The sequence below is a fragment of the Schistocerca gregaria genome, chromosome 5 (assembly GCF_023897955.1).
Source record: "Schistocerca gregaria isolate iqSchGreg1 chromosome 5, iqSchGreg1.2, whole genome shotgun sequence".
NCBI classification, from domain to species: domain Eukaryota; kingdom Metazoa; phylum Arthropoda; class Insecta; order Orthoptera; family Acrididae; genus Schistocerca; species Schistocerca gregaria.
This window is the reverse complement of record NC_064924.1, coordinates 279,005,933-279,026,346: the sequence shown is the minus strand read 5'-3', so window position 1 is coordinate 279,026,346 and position 20,414 is coordinate 279,005,933. Positions and strand designations below refer to the sequence as shown.

The 20,414-nt window shown below is 38.7% G+C and overlaps 1 protein-coding gene across 2 annotated transcripts in view; it reads left to right on the top strand.

Annotated features, from left to right (window-relative positions):
• Positions 1–19,665, top strand: part of LOC126272104 (SHC-transforming protein 1) — a 74,270-nt gene extending 54,605 nt beyond the window's left edge. For both annotated transcript variants that reach the window (XM_049974695.1, XM_049974696.1), the window contains exons 7-11: positions 1,475–1,668; positions 6,747–6,869; positions 7,051–7,160; positions 15,430–15,540; positions 15,621–19,665. In XM_049974695.1, the coding sequence (XP_049830652.1) occupies positions 1,475–1,668; positions 6,747–6,869; positions 7,051–7,160; positions 15,430–15,540; positions 15,621–15,743 (661 nt within the window). In that variant the 3' untranslated portion in view covers positions 15,744–19,665. The remainder of the gene's footprint in view (positions 1–1,474; positions 1,669–6,746; positions 6,870–7,050; positions 7,161–15,429; positions 15,541–15,620) is intronic.
• Positions 19,666–20,414: the final 749 nt, after the last annotated feature.

Sequence of the window (20,414 nt, the reverse complement as noted above, 5' to 3'; positions counted from 1 at the left end):
TGAAAGGGCACGGCCGATTTCCTTTCCAATCTTTCCCTAACCCGAGCTTGCGCTCCGTCTCTAATGACCTCATTGTTGACGAGACGTTAAACACTAACCACCACCACCACCTAAAGTTGTGTGGATACGTTGATCACATTGGAGTGAAAGTACCTATTTCATCAATATAGCGAATTTTGATTACTATTTACGCATTTTTAATTTTTTTCTTGAACGCAAATGAATCATTTATAACAAAAGACAAAATGTAGAAATTATACTGTTTCATCAACCAATTTGAGTGTAAAATAAACAAACATAAGCAGGAAAGAACACATACTGCAAACACAAATGAAAGTATAGGGTTGATGTAGATTTCATATCACATACATTTGTCACTATTATGAACAAAACTATTTGCATAGTGGAAGACTTCTGTGTACTTGAACCGTTGTATTTCTGAAACACTGGCTAACTTCTCTGGGTGCTTATTTCCAAGGAGTCAGTTTCTACTGGGTAATTGTGGCTCCTGCTTCTGAGAAAATACAACACAAAGCACTGAAGTTATCATGTTAGTAAATGTGAATTCTTGCTTATTTATGTAATCCAGGGGAAATGGTCTGCATGTTTTTCCATTCTTCTCAAGGTTTGATTTCAAAGGGCTGACGGGATTTGTTATGCACGGAGGTACTCTGCTAAATCATCATGTCTGCTCTTTTTCTGGCCATGGGCAAGCTTGTTAACTGATTTTTAAAAAGCATGTTTATAAGTTGTTCTTCCTCATATTTGCCAGAACTGTTACAGAAGAAAGCCTTTTCAGTTTGCTCATTGATATAGCTGCCCAGAAGCCAGTAGTGGTGAAGGGGTTTTGTTGCAGCTGCTGCATATCAAAAGTAGGTTCCCAGATTCCCAATCCTTCAGTAACTCAGATCAGGAAAAGGTTCTTAAAATACAGTTATATTAAATCACCAGTGTCTTTCTTCATACATTTAGTTTACATAACCTACTCGGCCACTTTTCCAGGGTATTGGGTCCATGCTTAATATCACTGACCGAAGTTATTAAAATGTGATATCTTCATTGTAGACTCTGCATTGTATATAGTTTTTCTATTGCACATTTTTCTATATTGATATAGGTATTGCACATATTTTAATTACCATAAAACCAGTAGTGAAAGAGTATTTTTACTCACACCACTTGATAATTTCAGTAGTATTTCTTTATTATTCCTTATGAGCCATGACATTATTGAATATTTGCTATCAACACCAATATTATTATCAACAGAAGTACTGATATCTACTCATTTGAGAATGGAACATCCTTACATCCATCTCGGTAGACAGACTTCAGGATCAGAGATCTTGTAATCACTATTTGAATTTCCAGCATTTTTTAATTTTTTGTAAACTGGAGTATTTTGCTCCAGATTATTCTCTAACCATTATGGGCTTGTAGGCTATATGGGGAGACTGAAAAATATTTTTTACAGATCTGGTGGCGTTGTGGGTGCAGACCGAGAATATTATAATGATCTGCCAGGCAAGGTACCACCAGAACTAGGGCCACCACCACCTGTTCCCCCAATGCCAGCTGGAATGCAGCGAGAGACCCGTACAGTTACAGCCGTTGGCAGTGGTACAAACAATGTGTTCCCATCAACCACAGACCGATCGACAAGCAGAGGTAAGAAGTACACTATGTGATAAAAAATGACTTAAAAGTCATGACTGAAAATGACTTAAAAGTTCGTGGCGCCCTCCATCGGTAATTCTGGAGTTCAATATGGTGTTGGCCCACCCTTAGCCTTGATGACAGCTTCCATTCTCATAGGCGTATGTTCAATCAGGCTCTTAAGGTTCTAGGGGTATAGCAGCCCATTCTTCACAGAGTGCTGCACTGAGGAGAAGTATCAATGTCGGTCAGTGAGTCCTGGTTCGAAGACAGCGTTCCAAAACTTCCCAAAGGTTTTCTGTAGGATTCAGGTCAGAACTCTGTGCAGGCCAGTCCATTACAGGGATGTTATTGTCATATAACCACTCCATCGCAGGCCGTGCATTATGAACAGGGGCTTAATTGTGTAGAAAGATGCAATAGCCATTCCAGAATTGCTCTTCAACTGTGGGATGCAAGAATGTACTTAAAATTTCAATGTAGGCCTGTGCTGTGATAGTGCCATGCAAAACAAGGGGTGCAAGCCCCCTCCATGAAAAATCCGACCACACCATAACACCACCACCTATGAATTTTAATGTTGGCACTACACACACTGGCAGATGACGTTCACTGGGCATTCACCATACCCACACCCTGCCATTGGATCGCCACATTGTGACCATGATTCATCTCTCCATGCAACATTTTTCCGCTGTTCAATCGTCCAATGTTCACGCTCCTTACACCAAGTCAGGCGTCATTTGACATTTACCAGCATGACGTGTGGCTTATGAGCAGCTGCTCAACCATGAAATCAAAGTTTTCTCACCTCCTGCCTAACTGTCATTGTACTTACAGTGGATCCTGATGCAGTTTGGAATTCCTGTGTGATGGTCTTCATAGATGTCTACCTATTACACATTACGACCCTCTTCAACTGTCGGCGGTCTCTGTCAGTCAACAGACGAGGTCGGCCTGTACACTTTTATGCTGTTCATATCCCTTCACATTTCCACTTCACTATCACATCGGAAACAGTGGACCTAGCGATGTTTAGGAGTGTGGAAATCCCATGTACAGACATATGACACAAGTGACACAAGTGACACCGAGGCACCTGACCACATTTGAAGTCCATAAGTTCTGCAGAGAGCCCCATTCTGCTTTCTCACGATGTCTAATGACTACTAAGGTCGCTGATATGGAGTACCTGGCAGTAGGTGGCACCACAATGCACCTAATATGAAAAACATATGTTTTTTGGGCTGTCTGGATGCTTTTGGTCACATAGTGTAATTACAGCTTACAAATTTATAGCATCAGATATATTTTACACTTATTCATGCCATACATTTCTGTTCCGTTGTGCAGTTATTTCTCATACTTAAGACATTCCCTTTGTACAGAAGTTGTGTGTTACTTATTCATGGTAATTTCCTTCAGTATTCTTCCTTTATCAGGATGCAACTTGGATGATTAAAATTAGACTTGTTACTATAACTGTGTCATATAAACAAAGTAAGGTCAGGAAATTAAGTAAGCAACAAGGCCACTCAGCTATTTCTTTAAATGACTAGTTTCAGATGCAGCATTTGATAGATAAGCATTCATACTGACTAAATGCTTCCTCACAGATTAGGGGACACTTTCCAATAAATCTCCTTGAAATTACTGTTTAAATAATGTTTTCCAAATTACTTTGCAACATTTGTAAGTTAGAAGTAAGTTGTCCCACTTCTTACATGTAATATCATGATGAAAGAAATAAAAATGAGTAGATTAGATCTCATTAATACTTGTTCCATAGATCATGACTACGACACTTTATAATGATGTGTAACATGTCAGTTTAAACAAAAGTTTCTTTACATGAAGTCATTCACCTTTTTATTTTAATGTGTGTGTGATTACTAATTTATATCTAAAAATTCATCTGTTGAGTAGGAGGAGTTGTCATTCAGAGCTTCTTTTACTTTGTTTTTAAATACTGCTTATCTATCTGTGAGACATATGATACTATTTAGTAAGTGAGCAAATTCACCCCTTTCTGGGCCAAAGGTAGATTTAACCCAGAATAGTGAAGACCAGCCTTTCTCCTAGTGCTGTAGCTACACACATTGCCGTTGCTTTTTGGATGGGCTATTAATAACGTGTGTGTGTGTGTGTGTGTGTGTGTGTGTGTGTGTGTGTGTGTGTTTCCTTAATGATGAATTACCCCAAAATAAGCAGTGAATGAATGAAAATATACAAGTAAGCTAATTCACTGTTATGTTTGTCACCAAAATTTTCAATAACCTAACCCAAACAGCATAAGTAGTTGCTCAGAATGTTTCAGTAGATCATAAGTGTGTTTCTTCCAGTTCAGTTTGTCACCATTGCATGCACCCAAAAATTTGGAATATTCTGACTTGTCTACAGACTTCTGTTCAAACTTTGTACATAATGGTGTTATGACATTTACTGTACAGAAATGTGTGCATTTTGTAAATAAAGTAGAAAAAAACTTCCACATGGGAAAAATATATTAAAAACAAAGATTCCAAGACTTACCAAGCGGGAAAACGCCGGCAGACAGGCACAAGAACAAAACACACAAACACACACACATAGAATTACTAGCTTTCGCAACCGATGGTTGCTTCTTCAGGAAGGAGAGGGAAAGACGAAAGGATGTGGGTTTTAAGGGAGAGGGTAAGGAGTCATTCCAATCCCGGGAGCGGAAAGACTTCCCTTAGGGGAAAAAAAAGGACAGGTGTACACACGCGCACACACGCACGCACACACACACACACACCTACACACACACACACACACACACACACACACACACACACACACACACACACACACACACACACACACACACACACATATATCCATCCGCACATACACAGACACAAGCAGACATATTTAGGCCATATTTTGTTTTATTAAAATTTAATGAATCCATTTGCAGAGAACCACCTATTAATTTTCTGAATGACACTATTTACAATTCCCTCAACAAATTCTTCTTTGTTGGGTGTGATTGCTGTACTTGTATCATCAGCTTAAAGAACTGGCTTTGCATCTTCATGGATAGAGTGTGGCAAGTCATTAATATGTATTAAGAACAATAAGGGGCCCAAGACAACCCTGTGGTACCTCATTCTTGATACTTCCCCAGTTTGAGGAATCTGTTTATTATAGCAGGAATATGCAATGATAAGGAAAATAAATCATTTCGTATGCAGTTTTCTGCGGTTGGCTGATTGAGAAGGGAAAAAGCTGCAGTAATGTCATGGTCAATGCAATTTTCAATTATAGATGGGATACATTGTGGAATATTAATGCAAGAAGTTTTGATGTAATCAGTGGCCTGTGATTTGCTTCTAGCAGAAAATGTGTTAATAGACCTGAAAAATTTGCATTTTGCAATAAACGAGTGTATACATGTGAATTCTGTCTCTAAATTCAAAAATGTGAAATAACATTATAAAAGGTATTTCATAGTTAATTGTATCCAAATAAACAATTTTGAACTGTGGTTGTTTGAATACCATTAGAGGTTGGGCCGGAACTATCTCATTAACAATACTCTGCCAACCTCGACAGGGAATTGCACAGTAGCCATTGCCAAATGCTTTGTGTTATGCATTGCTCATTGTTTACTTTTCTTATTTTAAAATGAGTGAAAAGACTAATCCTGGCCCATCATGAATTTCGATTGCAATACTCACAACAGCAGAAGGGATCAGTGATCCCTGTGATAGTGTGTTGCTGTTGCTATCGCAGAACACAGGTGTGGGCTGCTGCTCCATGAGAGGGAGGTGGTGTTAATGTTCCCACACCACTCTTCTCCACTCCGGCAGTCTTAATTCTGGGTTGTTTACACTTGCAGCTATCTGCTGATATATAGTACCCGGATGTTGCACTATAGTGACCGGAAAAGAAAACCTGTCAAGTTTTCCAGCTGCACCAAAATTCTTCCCCCAACGTTTGAATAGATTTATTTTTGGTTCTACTCCTTCACTATATGCCTTCTAGGTTCTGTCTATAGCAGTGTAAGGTATGGGTCACATGGTTATGAATACTCACAAAAGATCAAAATTAATATTGTGATGATTTTGTAATCATAAAATTGGGTGGGAAAAGAAGAATAATGTTGAGGAACACCTTAAATCAGATACACATTCAGTTCACTGATCGGGAGAATGCTTCTGCTTCTCAGCAGAACAGTCACTTGTTGAAAGATAAGAAAAGATAAGAAAACAAAGTCCATTAAAAAATGTTGAAGAAATTGCAAAAGTGGAAATTCCAGTAAAAAGTTTCCCAATCAGCACTTTTTTAACAGTAAATTTCAAAGCACTAAGGCTTTGTCTCCACTCAGCTAGCATTGTTCTTTTCATATTTCTGTCACTTAATATACAGTTTTCCATTTTATACATTGTTTTCAGAGGTAGTCCAAGATCTTGGGAAATTTGGACATTAGTTATTATCCATACAAGAAGTCAACACATGATCATCACATATTTGTTGTTGTTATCAACACCAACAACAACAACTGATATGAGCACAATTTTAATGGACCAACAATGAAATATGTAACCAACTATGTTCTACAGTTCTGTACTCTCACAAGAAAATAGTATCATCCATCTAGAAAATTTCTAAGTTGTTAATTGCACATTTGATAACACTGCAGTCTAAAATATGAGCCATAAAGAAGATATCGCAAAAAAGTCATGTTGTAGCTAATAAGCACAAATATCTTTAATCAGTGGGTAAACTTCTAATATGACTAGTCTTGAAGTTTGTTTTGATGTCTGCCTTCCTACTGACAAGTTTCATAAGAGAAGTTATTGCCCCAGCACAAAAAAAAACTGTGAAACATTGAAAATTTTTTTGTTGTTAAGTGTAAAATCTTTGTCATGAATGGTGGAAAAATTCATTCATATTGGAAGCTGCAACTACTCTTTACGGCTATATCACTTACGCATTTGCAGATAAGTAAAATTTCTAATAGAATGCCATTAGCCTTTAATGCTGTAATGTTAACACTTTTTGACTGTGTGAAAAATTTGTTTATGCATATTGATTAAGATTCATGCAAGCGGTTCTCTACACAGATGGTGTGACCAGTAACCTGATTGATCTGAGCACAGAAGCACCTCCTCCACCACCAATGCCTATGCCACGTAGGGAACATGAATATGTTAATGATGTCATCACAAGGGATGTTTTTGACATGCGTAAGTATAAGTTGAATGTACATAGCATTGTTGTCCATTATACACATCTCATAAACTCCCTATGCAACTACTTGTTGCCATAATCTGTTATTGCCTTACTTTCTTTTAAAATCATTTTCCTAGAGCTCAAATTGTGTGTGTAAATTATTTCATTGGATCTGCTTTGAAACTACCTCAACAGAACCATTTGCAACAGAAGTGGAGGGCATTGGTCAGAGAGCTCAGTTGCAGCGTGAAGCATGGTTTCATGGACCTGTAAGTCGACAGCGTGCTGAAGCACTTCTTACTCATGTAAGTACTTACTAGACTGGTACTAGAACTCGTAATACTGTCTCCTCGCAGTAAAGGTTGTAGATAACATTTGCATTCCGCACGTTTTCGTTGTTGTAGTCATCATCGTTGTCGTCACTGTCTTCAGTCCAGAGACCTTCCCTCCAGTACTGACCTGGTGATCCCTTGATGCCTCAGAATGTGTCCCTACCAACCAATCCCTTCTTATAGTCAAGTTGTGCCACAAATTCCTCTTTTCCCCGATTCTGTTAAGTATCTCCTCATTAGGTACATGATCTGCCCACCTAATCTTTAGCGTTCTTCTGTTGCACCACATTTTGAAAGCTTCTATTCTCTTCTTGTCTAAATTATTTATCGTCCATGTTTCAGTTCCATGCATGGCTAGACTCAATTCAAATACTTTCAGAAAATGCTTCCTGACACTAAAACCTATAGTAGATGCTAAGAAATTTCTCTTCTTCAGGAACGCCTTCCTTGCCATGCCTAGTTTACATTTTAAATCCTCTCATCATCAGTTATTTTGCTCCCCAAACAGCAAAATTCATCTACTACTTTAGGTGTCTCATTTCCTAATCTAATTCCCTAATAACCTTTTGCTCCCTGTATTTTACCCCTGTCACCTTCAGAATTTGAAAGAGAGTATTCCATTTAACATTGTCAAAAGCTTCCTCTAAGTCTACAAATACTAGAAACTTAGATTTGCCATTCAATTATCTATCTTCTAAGATACGTTGTAGGGTCACTATTGCCTCGTGTGTTCAAACATTTCTGTGGAATCCCTACTGATCTTCCCTGACTTCAGCTTCTACCACTTTTTCCATTCATCTCCAAAGAATTTGTGTTAGTGTTTTGCAGCTGTGACTTATTAAACTGTTAGTTCAGTAATTATCGCGCCTGTCAACATCTGCTTCCTTTGGGACTGAAATTATTATATTCTTCTTGAAGTCTGAGGGTATTTCACCTGTCTCATACATCATGCTCACCAGATGGTACTCTTTTTATGGCTGGCTCACCCAAGGCCACTCCCAGGGCCTTTTTTCGACTTAGATCTTTCAGTGCTCTGTGAAATTTTTCATGCAGTGTTGTATCTTCATCTACGTCCTCTTCCATTTCCATAATATTTTGCTCAAATACATTGCCCTTATGTAAACTGTCTACATACTCCTTCCATCATTGTGCATTCCCTTATTTGCTTAGGACTGCTTTTCCATCTGAGCTCTTGATATTCATATGGGTGGTTCTCTTTTCTCCAGAAGTCTCTTTAATTTTCCTGTAGGCAGTATCTGTCTTACCCTCTGGTGATACATCGTCTCTACATCCTTACATTTGTCCTCTAGCCAACCGTGCTTAGCCATTTTGCACTTCCAGTCGATTTCATTTATGAGACGTTTGTACTTCTTTTTTGCCTGCTTCATTTACTTCATTTTTATATTTTCTCTTTTCATCAATTAAATTCAGTCTCTCTTCTGTTACTCAAGGATTTCTACTAGCCCTTGTCTTTTTACCTACTTAGTCCTCTGCAGTCTTCACTGTTTCATCTCTCAAACCCACCCATTCTCCTCTGCTGTCTTCACTGTTTCAGCTCTCAGAATTACTCATTCTTCTTCATTGGCATTTCTTTCTCCTGTTCCTGTCAATCATTCCCTAATGCTCTCTCTGAAACTCTCTACAACCTCTGGTTCTTTCAGTTCATCCAGTCCCATCGTACCTTTTTGCAGTTTCTTCAGTTTTAATCTACAGTTCATAACAAATAAATTGTGCTCAGAGTCCACTTCTGCCCCTGGAAATGTCTTACTATTTAAAACCTGGTTCCTAAATCTCTGTCTTACCATTATATGACCAATCTGAAACCTTCTATTATCTCCAGGTCTCTTCCACATATACATCCTTCTTTCATGATTCTTAAAGTGTTAGCTATGATTAAGTTATACTCTGTGCAAAATTCTACCCGGCGGCTTCCTCTTTCATTCCTTTCAGTCCATATTCACCCACAACTTGCCCTTCTCTTCCTTTTCCTACTGTCAAATTCCACATATCATTACAGTGACTAATTTTGTATTGTTTGTGTACTCATTATCATATCTCTATTATGTATCCAGTTCACGGACTCCTAATGGCCAAACCAATTGTTAGAACTGTATTACATTGCAACTGTGACCTTAATAAATGATCAAACAATGAAAAATCAGTGATGGAATAACAAAAATATTGAAATGGATAGGTTTATATTAACAAAAGTAATACATTTTTGAAAACATAATGTCTAATCACCAAGCAGCGGCAGAGCAACACAAACGTAAAAGCTTTTACATATGCAAGCTTTCGGAGCCAGTGGTTACTTCTGGCAGGAAGGTTATAGGGGAAGAAACAGGGTTGAAGGAAAAGGACAGGTGAGGTTTAGGAAAAGGGGTATAGTTCAGAAAAGTCGCCCAGAACCCTGGGTTAGGGGAAACTTACCGGAAGGTATGAGAAGGAAAGACTGATTTGCTAGGAACTGCATCAGACAAGATTTGAAAACCTGAGAGCTTGAACTTGGAAGGTAAGAAAATATGCAAGACAGAGATTATTGCTATAACATTGTGCATGAGTTGATCAGAATGAAAAGCTAAGTGCATTGTATGTGATGGAGGTGGTAGCGGACAGCAAAAATTACAGGTCAGAAAATTGAGGGAGTAGAAACTAAAACTGAGTGAAGAAAAGAATAGTTGCTGTCAAGAAATGCTGAGACTGTAGAAATTAATTTAAATTAAGACCAGGTGGATGGTGAGAATCAAGGACATGTTGTAGCACCAATTCCCACTTGTGGAGTAGCGAGAAACTAGTGTCCGGGGCAAGTCTTGCAGTGTGGATAGTCACAAAGGTATGAGCCATAGAGTAGGGAGATGGATGCAATAGGAGCATAGGCCTGACAAGGATATGTGGAAATTGGGAGGATGACAAAAAGCTATTCTAGGTGTGGTGGGCAAAATCTCAGGCAAAATGGATCTCATTTCAGGGCATGTTTTTAGGAAGTCATGAAGTAGCTGATTAATACATTCAAGATCAGGATAATACTGAATGACAAATGGTGTACTCATAAGTTGTTTTTTTGGAGGGGACAGCACTACCAGGATTGGATGTGACGGCCCGGGACTGCTACTTTTGAACTAAGCTGATGGAGCAATTATGACTAGTGAAGGATGAGGTGAAAATGGTGGTGTATTGCTGTAAAGAGTCGGCATCTGAACAGGTAAGTTTGCCTTGAATGCCAAGGTTGTATGAGAGGGAGCATTTTACTTGGAAAGGATGGCAACTGTAAGAATGTAAGTACTGTTGTTTGTGAGGAGGTTTAATGTGAATGGAATTGTGTATCTGACCTTCAGTGAGGATGAGATCAACATCAACATCAGGGAAAGTTGTATGGGATTCAGAATAGGACCATGTGAAATTTAATTAGGAGAACATCGTTAGAGATTCTAGGAATTTTAATAGCTCAGTGTCGACATGAGTCCATTTGGCAAAGATGTCATCAGTGTATCTATACATAGATGACATAAATGACATCTTTGCCATATGCACTCATGGTGAGGCTGACATGTTAAAATTCCTGGAATCTCTAAAGACATTCTCCCAGTTAAATTTCACATGTTCCTATTCTTATTCTGAATCCCATGAAATTTTCCATGATGTTCATCTCATCCTCATTGAAGTCCAGCTACACACTTCCGTTCACATTAAACCTACTAACAAACAACTATACTTACATTTTGACAGTTGCCATCCTTTTCTCAGCATTCAAGGCAACTGTATCTGTTCAGGTGCAGACTCTTTACAGTATACCACCATTCTCACCTCGGCCTTCACTGGACATAATTATCCCATCAGGTTAGTCCAAAAGCAGATGGCCTGGGCCATCACATCCAATCCTGTTACTGCTGAACCCTCCAAAAAACAACTTAGGGCTACATCGCATGTTACTTAGTATTAACCTGGTCTTGAATGTATTAATCAACTACTTCAGCAAGGTCATGACTTCCTAAAATCATGCCCTGAAATGAGATTTTGCCCACCAAACCTAGAATAACCTTTCATTGACCTTCCAATCTCCACATATCCTTGTCAGGCCCTATGCTCCTTTTGCACCCATCTCCCTATTGTATGTCTCCTAACCGTATCACTGTCCCCACTACAAGAGTTGCCCCATGCACCCTCCTACTACCACCTGCACCAGCCCTGTAACTGGCAAAACATATAATATCAAATGGAAAGCCACCTTTGAAACAACAAGTCATATACCAGCTTTTATGTAAACACTGTTGAGCCTTACACATCGGTGTGAGTGCCACCAACTTATCAGTTAGGATGAAAGGGCATAGGTAAAGGGTGTATACTGCAACACACAATATCCTGTTGCAGAGCATTCACTACAACATGACAGTCGTGACCTCAATGCTTGTTTCACCACACTTGTCATCCAGATTGTTCCGCCGGACACCAGTTTCTCAGAACTCTGTAGGTGGGAACTGCTGTTATAACATGTCCTTGATTCTCACCACCCACCTGGCCTTAATTTACATTAATTTCTTCAGTCTTCGCATTTCTTCATAGTAACTATTCCTTTCTTCACTCCATTTTAGTTTCATGCATCCTCCATTTTATGACCAGTCTATTTTTTACTGTCCCCCCACTCTGTCACATGCAATGCAAATATCTTTTTGCTCTTACTAACTCGTGCATGATGTTTTAGCAGTAATCTCTGTCTAGCATATTACCCTATTTTCCACCTTTAAGCTCTGCTTTTCAAATCTCGTCTGGTGCAGACCCCCAACAATTAGTCTTTCCTACTCATCCCGTCCGGTAAGTCTCTCATGACCAGGGTTCTGGGTGACTTTTCTGAGCCCTACCCCTTCTCCTAAACCTCACTAGTCCTTTTCCATCATCTGTCTTTACTCCCGTTCAACCTTTCTGCAGGAAGAAGGAGTCACTGGCTCTGAAAGCTTGCATATGTAATACCTTTTATATGTGTGTTCTCCTGCTACCGCTTAGTACGTAGATTGTTTATCCATCCAGTTATGAAATGGATAGATCGTTGCTCACCACAGAAGGGCCACTGTTATGTACAGGCACTTAGGCTGAACTGCGACACTGTGTGCAGTGAGCAGCAGTGTTGGTTGATGTGGGTAGTGTGGGTACAGAAAAGGTGTGCATTGTGGAGGGTAAGGGCCAGCTGGGTACAGATGGGGGAAGATGTAGTGCTACCTTTGGGAGAGCACCTCCCTCTACACTAACTTCTCAGTGTCCATGGTCTTGCTGCTGTTAAACACTAACCAACGACTGACCAACTATATTCCACCTACTGTTACTTCTCCGTTAATGGCAGCCCCTACAAACAAATTAGTGGTACAGCAATGGGTTCCCATATGGCACCATCGTGTGCCAACCTATTCGTGGGCCGTGTAGAAGAATACTTTATGCCCCTCAGAATCACAAATCCCTCACCTTTCTCAGATTCATTGATGATGTCTGTATGACCTGTACCAAGGCTGGTGTCAACCTGTCCATTTCCCCATGATTTATATCCCTGTAATTGTCCTCCCACTATCACCTACTCTATTCCTATCACAGACATTTCCTATCCTGCCAGAGTCAAGGCCACCTGTGAAAGAGGCTATATGATCTGCCAGCTTAGTTGCAACCACTGTGTGGCATTCTACACATTACACATTAGGAACCTATCTGCATGAATGGTCACCACTAAACTGAGGCCAAGAGACGATTGGATCATCTATTTACTGATCATGCTGTACAACATGGTCTGCTTGATTTCAGTGACTGCTTCACAGCCTGTGGCCTCTAAATTCTTCCCACCAACATCTTTTCTAAATGTAGCTTGTGAGAACTCTCCCTCCAAAATACATTTCATTCTTGTAACCTGCTAGGGCTTCAACGTTCACTAGTCCCTGCCCCCATCTGCCTCATCCCATTATCTGCTCCTACTCCTGACCTGCTTGAGTCTTCTTTCCAACCAGCAGACCTGCATAGTCCTTTCTCTTTCTCTCCTCTTATTACTGTTGCAATGTATAGGACAGGTGATGTAGCAGATATTAGTAGTCATTCAGCAAATTATTTTGCAGTTTTTCAGACAAACAATTACTACCCAGTTATACAACTGAATTTAGATATCTCTTTAAAGATGATCCACCAGAAGTACACCCCAAAAGTTAACTACAAAGGAAAATTCAGAAGAGAGCACAATACAGTATTGAACAATCACAAAATGTGTGTGAAGTAACTGATACCATAGGTATATAAGAAGAAAAGACTGGTACAAGTACATAAAAATTAACTAGAATTAACGAGATGGATACTACATTTGGTGAATGTTGATCAAAAGCAAATGTGAGAAGAATTTTATTGCCGTGTTAGGGCAATTATTTTCCTTCTATTTTCTTCTGCCTTCTTGTTTCTGTGTCATAAATTTCCATGTTATGTTATATAGAAATTAATTTTTACTTGAATTTATTCTTATTCAATATATTTTGTTATTGTTCTAAACATGAATTGTGTATTTCTATCTCTTCAGTTATGAACACAATTTGTTTCTGTTCGTTTAGTTAGGCTATTATATAACACACAATTAAATAATAATCATTTCGCTAAGTTTATGGGCATCCATAAATGGGATAAGTAAGGAAAAATGCACTAAGAAATCATGTTATATAACAATTTTGTATGTACTGATTGCATTTTGATTTCAAGCTAAAATAAACTTTTTGGAGTAAACTGCTAACATAAAATCCATGTCAAGTGTAATAAATCAAACAATGGCGAAGCCAGGATGGAATGCTACAATATTATGAGAAGGAAAGTTGCTACTCACCGTATAGCAGAGATGCTGAGTTGCAAATAGGCACGACAAAAAGATTTTCACACTAAAAGCTTTTGGCCAGTAGCCTTTGTCAACAATAGACATACATACACATGTGCGCGCGCGCCTGCCACATGTGCGCGGGCGTGCCCGAGAGAGACTGTAGTCTCAGGCAACTGAAACCACACGGCGAGTGGCAGCTCCAGTGCGTGATGGGAGTAGCGACTTGGTGGGGGGAGGCTGAGGCAGGGAGGGGGAGGGATGGCAGCGTGGGGTACGGGAATGTATGATGTATTGCAGGGAAAGATCCCACCTGCACAGTTCAGAAAAGCTGGCATTGGTGGGAAGAATCCATATGGCGCAGGCTGCGAAGCAGTCATTGAAATGAAGGGTATCATAATTTGGCAGCATGTTCAGCAACAGGGTGGTCCACTTGTTTGTTGGCCACAGTTAGTCAGTGGCCATTCATGCGGACAGACAGCTTGTTGTTTGTCAGGCCTACATAGAATGCAGCACAGTGGTTTCAGCTTAGCTTGAGACCACATGACTGGTTTCACAGGTAGCCCTGTCTTTGATGGGGTAAGTGATGTTAGTGACCGGACTGGAGAAGGTGGTGGTGGGACGATGTATGGGACAGGTATTGTATCTAGGTCTATTACAGGGGTACGAGCTATGAGGTAAGGAATTGGGAGCAGGGGTTTTGTAAGGTTCAGTGGACGGTGAAATACCACTGTGGGAAGGATAGTGGTCAGGACATTTCTCAGTTCAGGGCACAACGAGAGGTAATCAGAACCCTGGCGGAGAATGTAATTCAGTTGCTCCAATCCTGGATGGTACTGAGTTACAAGGGGAATGCTCCTCTATGGCTGGACGGTGGGACTTTGGGAGGTGGTTTAGGGCTGGAAAGATAACGCACAGGAGATTTGCTTTTAGAATAGAAGATACAAACAAAATTTATGTTCGACATGAAAGAGGTTATGCAGGAACATTTCATATTACATGATTTATTGAAATCTCTTGCTTATCACAAAACTCCTCAAGTCTAATGATAGACCTGAAGATGTAAGTGACACTGTTTTGCACAGCACATGCATATAGTTGCATTTGTAATACTTGTCTCTTAATATGGTGTTACTGAGACTTGTATTTGTAATTTATCGGTTCCAGTTTTTAACAGAAGTTTTGATCATAGAGCGCTCCTGAGCAAAAGTGGGAACGTTCTACAGTGTCTTCTGACTTTGAAGTCACTTCCATACAAACCATAGTCTTTCATTTGAACTTTCTTCTCCATGGCAGGCTAAGATTTATCTGCCATATTGTAAAAGTATTGATTTCAGCACGGCCCATAAGAGTAGATTACTTGCATTGCATTTTACTCTTTTAATTAGTGGTTGTATTCATTTTAATGTATGCAATTGGCAGGATGGTGACTTCCTGGTCCGAGAGTCTCAGGGATCTCCTGGGCAGTATGTTCTCACTGGAATGCAAGGTGGTGTAAAGAAGCATCTGCTTCTTGTAGATCCAGAAGGAGTGGTAAGTTGCCATCAAAAAATTGCAACCTTTTTTTATTGTTTGGCTTACTTATATATTTTCTGATGTAAATACTCTTTCAGGTTCGCACTAAGGATCGGATGTTCGAAAGTGTTAGTCATCTCATAAATTACCATTGTCACAATAAGCTCCCTATCATATCAGCGGAAAGTGCACTTGTGCTGCGTCGTCCTGTTTGCAAGTGAAGCAGGTTTGTCATTTTCTTTTTGCTCGTAAATGTTCAGACAGTTGTTATTTTCAGATGTGTATGGAAATTATTGATTTTTCTGTTTGTGTTTGCTCTGTTGTATATTTTGTGGTGCCGTGCAGCTTTTGCTGTCTTTTGTGTACTATTATTAGATGATTAATAAGTTAACTGTATATGATATCGCATTTTCCTATTATATAGGTTTAATGATACGTATCAAAATGCACCAGTTGTTTAGTTTTCACTATGGTTTCACGCATGACCTGATTACCTGCTCTTCATAAAATTATAGTTCAGGTGCATATAGTTTGAACAGAAAAAGCCATTTTATTGTATTCTGGGAGTGACATTCTCAAGTAAAGGGAGCAAATTATATGCTGTATTATGAGAGAACATTACTGTTTTTCCAAGGAACATATTTTGTAAGCCATGAATATTTAAAAGTGTTGCTATGTATGTCATTTTATTTTATTTACTTTTCTATAAAGAGTGTATCATATTTTTAAGACAACTGCATTATTGTGTGTGCTCATTGGTGCCAGTTGGTTCTTACAGCTATATTTCAAAAGTAGTAGTAGTAATGTTTCGAAGTACCCTTTCTTATTTTACGGTGGATGGTTCCTATAAGGGACTAAACATCAGCAACCTTGATAAGTATATACTGTGCCATTTACTTTAACTGTATCATGTAATTGTATGTGCTATGTAACTAAATGTGGTGACTGTAATTGTTTGTGATCTGAATAAGAAAATGAGACATCAGCTGATGCACCTTGTTAGGTGTGAAGAGCAAGGTAGTTAAACTGAGTACAAAACAATACAAAGGGTGTGGATCTCTGGTTATGATACTGGTATCATTTACTGTAGTCACTTTCCATTGTATGTGTAAATCATTATGGTTGCAGTAAATGAAAGAAATGTGATCGTATCACCGTGATCATCATCATAGACAAAATTTTTGTTCAATTGTCTCTTTCTTTTTCCTCTTCCCTATACATTTGTATTTTTGAAGTGCACAATTTTGGGAAAAAATAAACTTAATTACTGCCAGTCCTAGTAGAATTTTAGTTGAAGAAAGCAGTTATAAATTGTAAGACAGTTGCATGAAATATGCATTGAAAGCCTTTTGCAAAGTAGTAAAACCAAGATCTCCCGTAACAGTTATTTCTATGTAATTGATAATGGATTTACTATAGACTGTACCTGTGATAAGAACACTTATAAACCACTGTGACATGGAAGATATGTTGTGCTACTTTACCTTTACAGACATATTTGTCAGTTTGAAGTGTCTTGGTTTAGCATTGGAATTGTATGTGATATAAACTGTGATAAATTTTATGGTGTTTCATAATGTGGCAACAGCAATTACACATCACATTAAACAGTGCTAGAATATCATTTTTTATTTCTCTCTCGTACCATACTGGTGTGTTTCACCCAATTTACCAGCTAACTTTTCTGTTTAATTGTTGAATATTCCTATGTCCTGTAACTCACTCAAGTTTTCTTCCTCAGTCTGAAAGCCATTGTTTCTGAAAACATTTGCTCATGAATATTAGTCTGCTGCCACTCAGTAAGTAGCACTTTTTTAAATCTGTTAGTGAAATTTCACAGAAAAAATTGTAGTACTATTTCAAAATCTACAAAAGCTATCAATAAATGAGAGTAAAATGATCCAAAAATTTGACCTGAAATGCATTATTGTTTATGTGTTAGCTTATGGAAATATGTACTGAAAGATCATTGATAAGTTTGTAATATATGCTTGCAGAATACAGGCAAGAAAATATCGCAAGAATAGTTTTCAGGGTTGCCACAGGTTCAAATTTCAAACATATGGGGAATTTCAAACATATTAGGGAAATATCAGGGAAATTTGGGGGAAAAAACTGGAAAAATCTCATTTTTGTATCAGTAAATGAAATGGTTTGTTTACCGAGGTTTCATCCATTGTTCTGGGAGGATGCAGCTGAGTACATGCACTGCTTCCCTGCTCCCTCACTCCTACAGCTTCTCCCCTTCCTACCACTCCTCTCAGCTTGCAGTCAGTGCTGTTACCACTTCTTGCCGCTAGCCTAACAGCTGCCGACAAGAAACAAGGAGAGATGAGTGGTTTGTTTGGCTCTGATTTTTAGAGACTGTTGATGTAGCAGCTGGAGGCAGCACTCATGTGCATGACTTGTGTCTGAGTGAGTGTGTGAATGTGTATGCGCGCTCCCATTTTCTAATAAAAGATATGGCTGAAAATTTAGCTGTGAGTGTGATTGTCTTTTCTACTTGCCTTCTATGGCTCAGCAATCACCTTTACAGTGAGTTGCTACCTATCCTCATTATTGTTGATTCTCAGAGTATTTGAACAAGTTATCTGTTGCACGGATTGATCACCATGGTCTCATTTCATCAACATGTTGTCTGTCGCTCTTGAATACCTGACCACACAAGTGGATTTCCATGGCGGTCCAAAGCGGCAGGTCGTTTCTGTGGGTATCTGTAATGGATCAGGCCTGTTGATCTGAAGCCATTGAGTCCTCGCTTATGTGGAGGCTCTGCCCATCGGATCTAGTCTCACCTATGTGGCCGCAGACCAGGGCTGTTTGTGTATGGAATAATACAGTAGATTTTCATGGTTTATCCATGGACCCTTGGACAGCAGTGCTCCTCAGCAGGCTAGAGACCATGGGCGATGCAGTTCAGAAATTGCAACTATCTCACCGCAAGCATGTTGTGCAGTGTGGCATTTTATAGACAGTTTATTTGTTTTAGTACATTTTGGCATTTCAAAAGTAGTTTGTGTTAGAAAGGATAGAAAGATAGGAAGAAGAAAATTGTCAGTCACTGGCAGTTTGTACACTATGTACTCGTATATTTCTCGAAAGAACAATTTGCACAATACCTGTAAAATAATAGACACAACACAGTAGGTAATAACCAACAGTAACAAACATAGTAAAACCAGCATTTTATTAGCGGTCACCTACTGTGTTGGTTTACACAATTCTTCCCCATCTTATTCACTTCTTTCAAGAGGCCTACTTTTTTCTGAACTCCAAGGAAATGCTTATCTTTGGTCATCAAATGTGTTTTGTTTTATTGAAATAAAATAATTTCAGTGGTCTTAATGGAACACAGGTGCCATTTGGCTTGCTTTTTCCATCTAAAAACAGTTCATTACAAAAGACGTTTCTGTTAGCACTTAAGATTTTTGCTAAAATCCGAAAAAAGCCCTCTGCTTGCAAGTTTATTTTAGATTCTCATTGTTTCTTGTACCATAGCTGCAAAAACAGGTTGGCAGCTTACATCTTAACTGACCTGATATCTCAAAATTCAGGGGAAAATATTAAAATATTAGGGAAGGAGGGATATAGGGAATTTCACCTGGGGAAACTTGTGGCAACCCTGGTTTTGGAATTAAAGCCCCACCAAACAACTTATGTGCTTTATAGAGCATCAGTGCACTTTGTAATTACTTGGTGCACAGTATCTCAGTAATTGTTCCTTCCTCATCTGCATTCTTTCCTAGAAAAGTAGAATAATAAATATTGTGAAGTCTTACCCTGGTGCAGTTGCATCTGACCTGTATACACAAATTTATCTCTACATTACCCACAGATGTAACGTTTTTGTGATATTATGCATTGACAAATACAAAACCAAAATACATATTTTAAATGTTTCATAGACCACGAAGGAATGTTAAGAAAGCATGATTATTTTGTTTAATTTAATCTGTATTATATATGTTATCAGATTAAGAGACATCATAAAATTTAAGCAGCTCTCATAAGAGGAGACTGTTAAATATCCTGTATGGCAGATTTATGAAATAGACGTAAAGTTATTTCATACCACAGATTGTAATACTTTATTACATTTGAGATGTACATTTCATTATTTTGTAATAAAATTTAAACATATCATATGACTTATTTAATTAGTGAACATATCCAGCTGCTTGGTTTGAAATTCTGTTTGTGAGTGATGCTAATTTTTGAGTGAGCATACCTGTTCCTTCTGTATTAGGAGGGAAGTAAAACTCCTTCCTTTATCAGACACAGTTGAAATAGACATTCTGAGGAAAAGCATAGAATTTAGCTCCCTTCATCACCCCTCTTGTTCCTCACGTCTTCCTCCCTTGGTATAAAATGTCTATAACCATTTGTTGAATGTATATACATATTTGAGTTGTGCAAAATGTATGTCATCCTCAATTGATTGTGTGCACTAATATCCATTATTTTAGTGTGTAAAATGTGGTGGGTTCTAACATCCGTACCTTTTTATAATTTTTTTATTTTTTTCCGTAAACTGTGGCCATATTTACAAATTAATTTGTGATGTGAATATAAAATGGCTCATTCTACATCAGGGGCGGGCAGGAATCGTGCACGTGTGAGGTGCACTTGCATGCGTGCAGTTAACAGGTGTTCTGTGTGCACACAGGGGCAAGCTAGCCACCCGCTTCTCTTCCCTCCCCACCATACTGTCTCTCCACTCCTTCCTCTGTAATGTGGTTTGTTTCCTAGCTTGCTTTACTGAATGAAGGAATAAGGTTAGTAGGAGTGCTTGAAACAAATCATGGTTTGAAAGAGTGCCTTTTACCTATGATACGTTTTATTTAATTATCACAGGTGGAGTTTACAATACGTTTTATGTCTGGTACAAAATG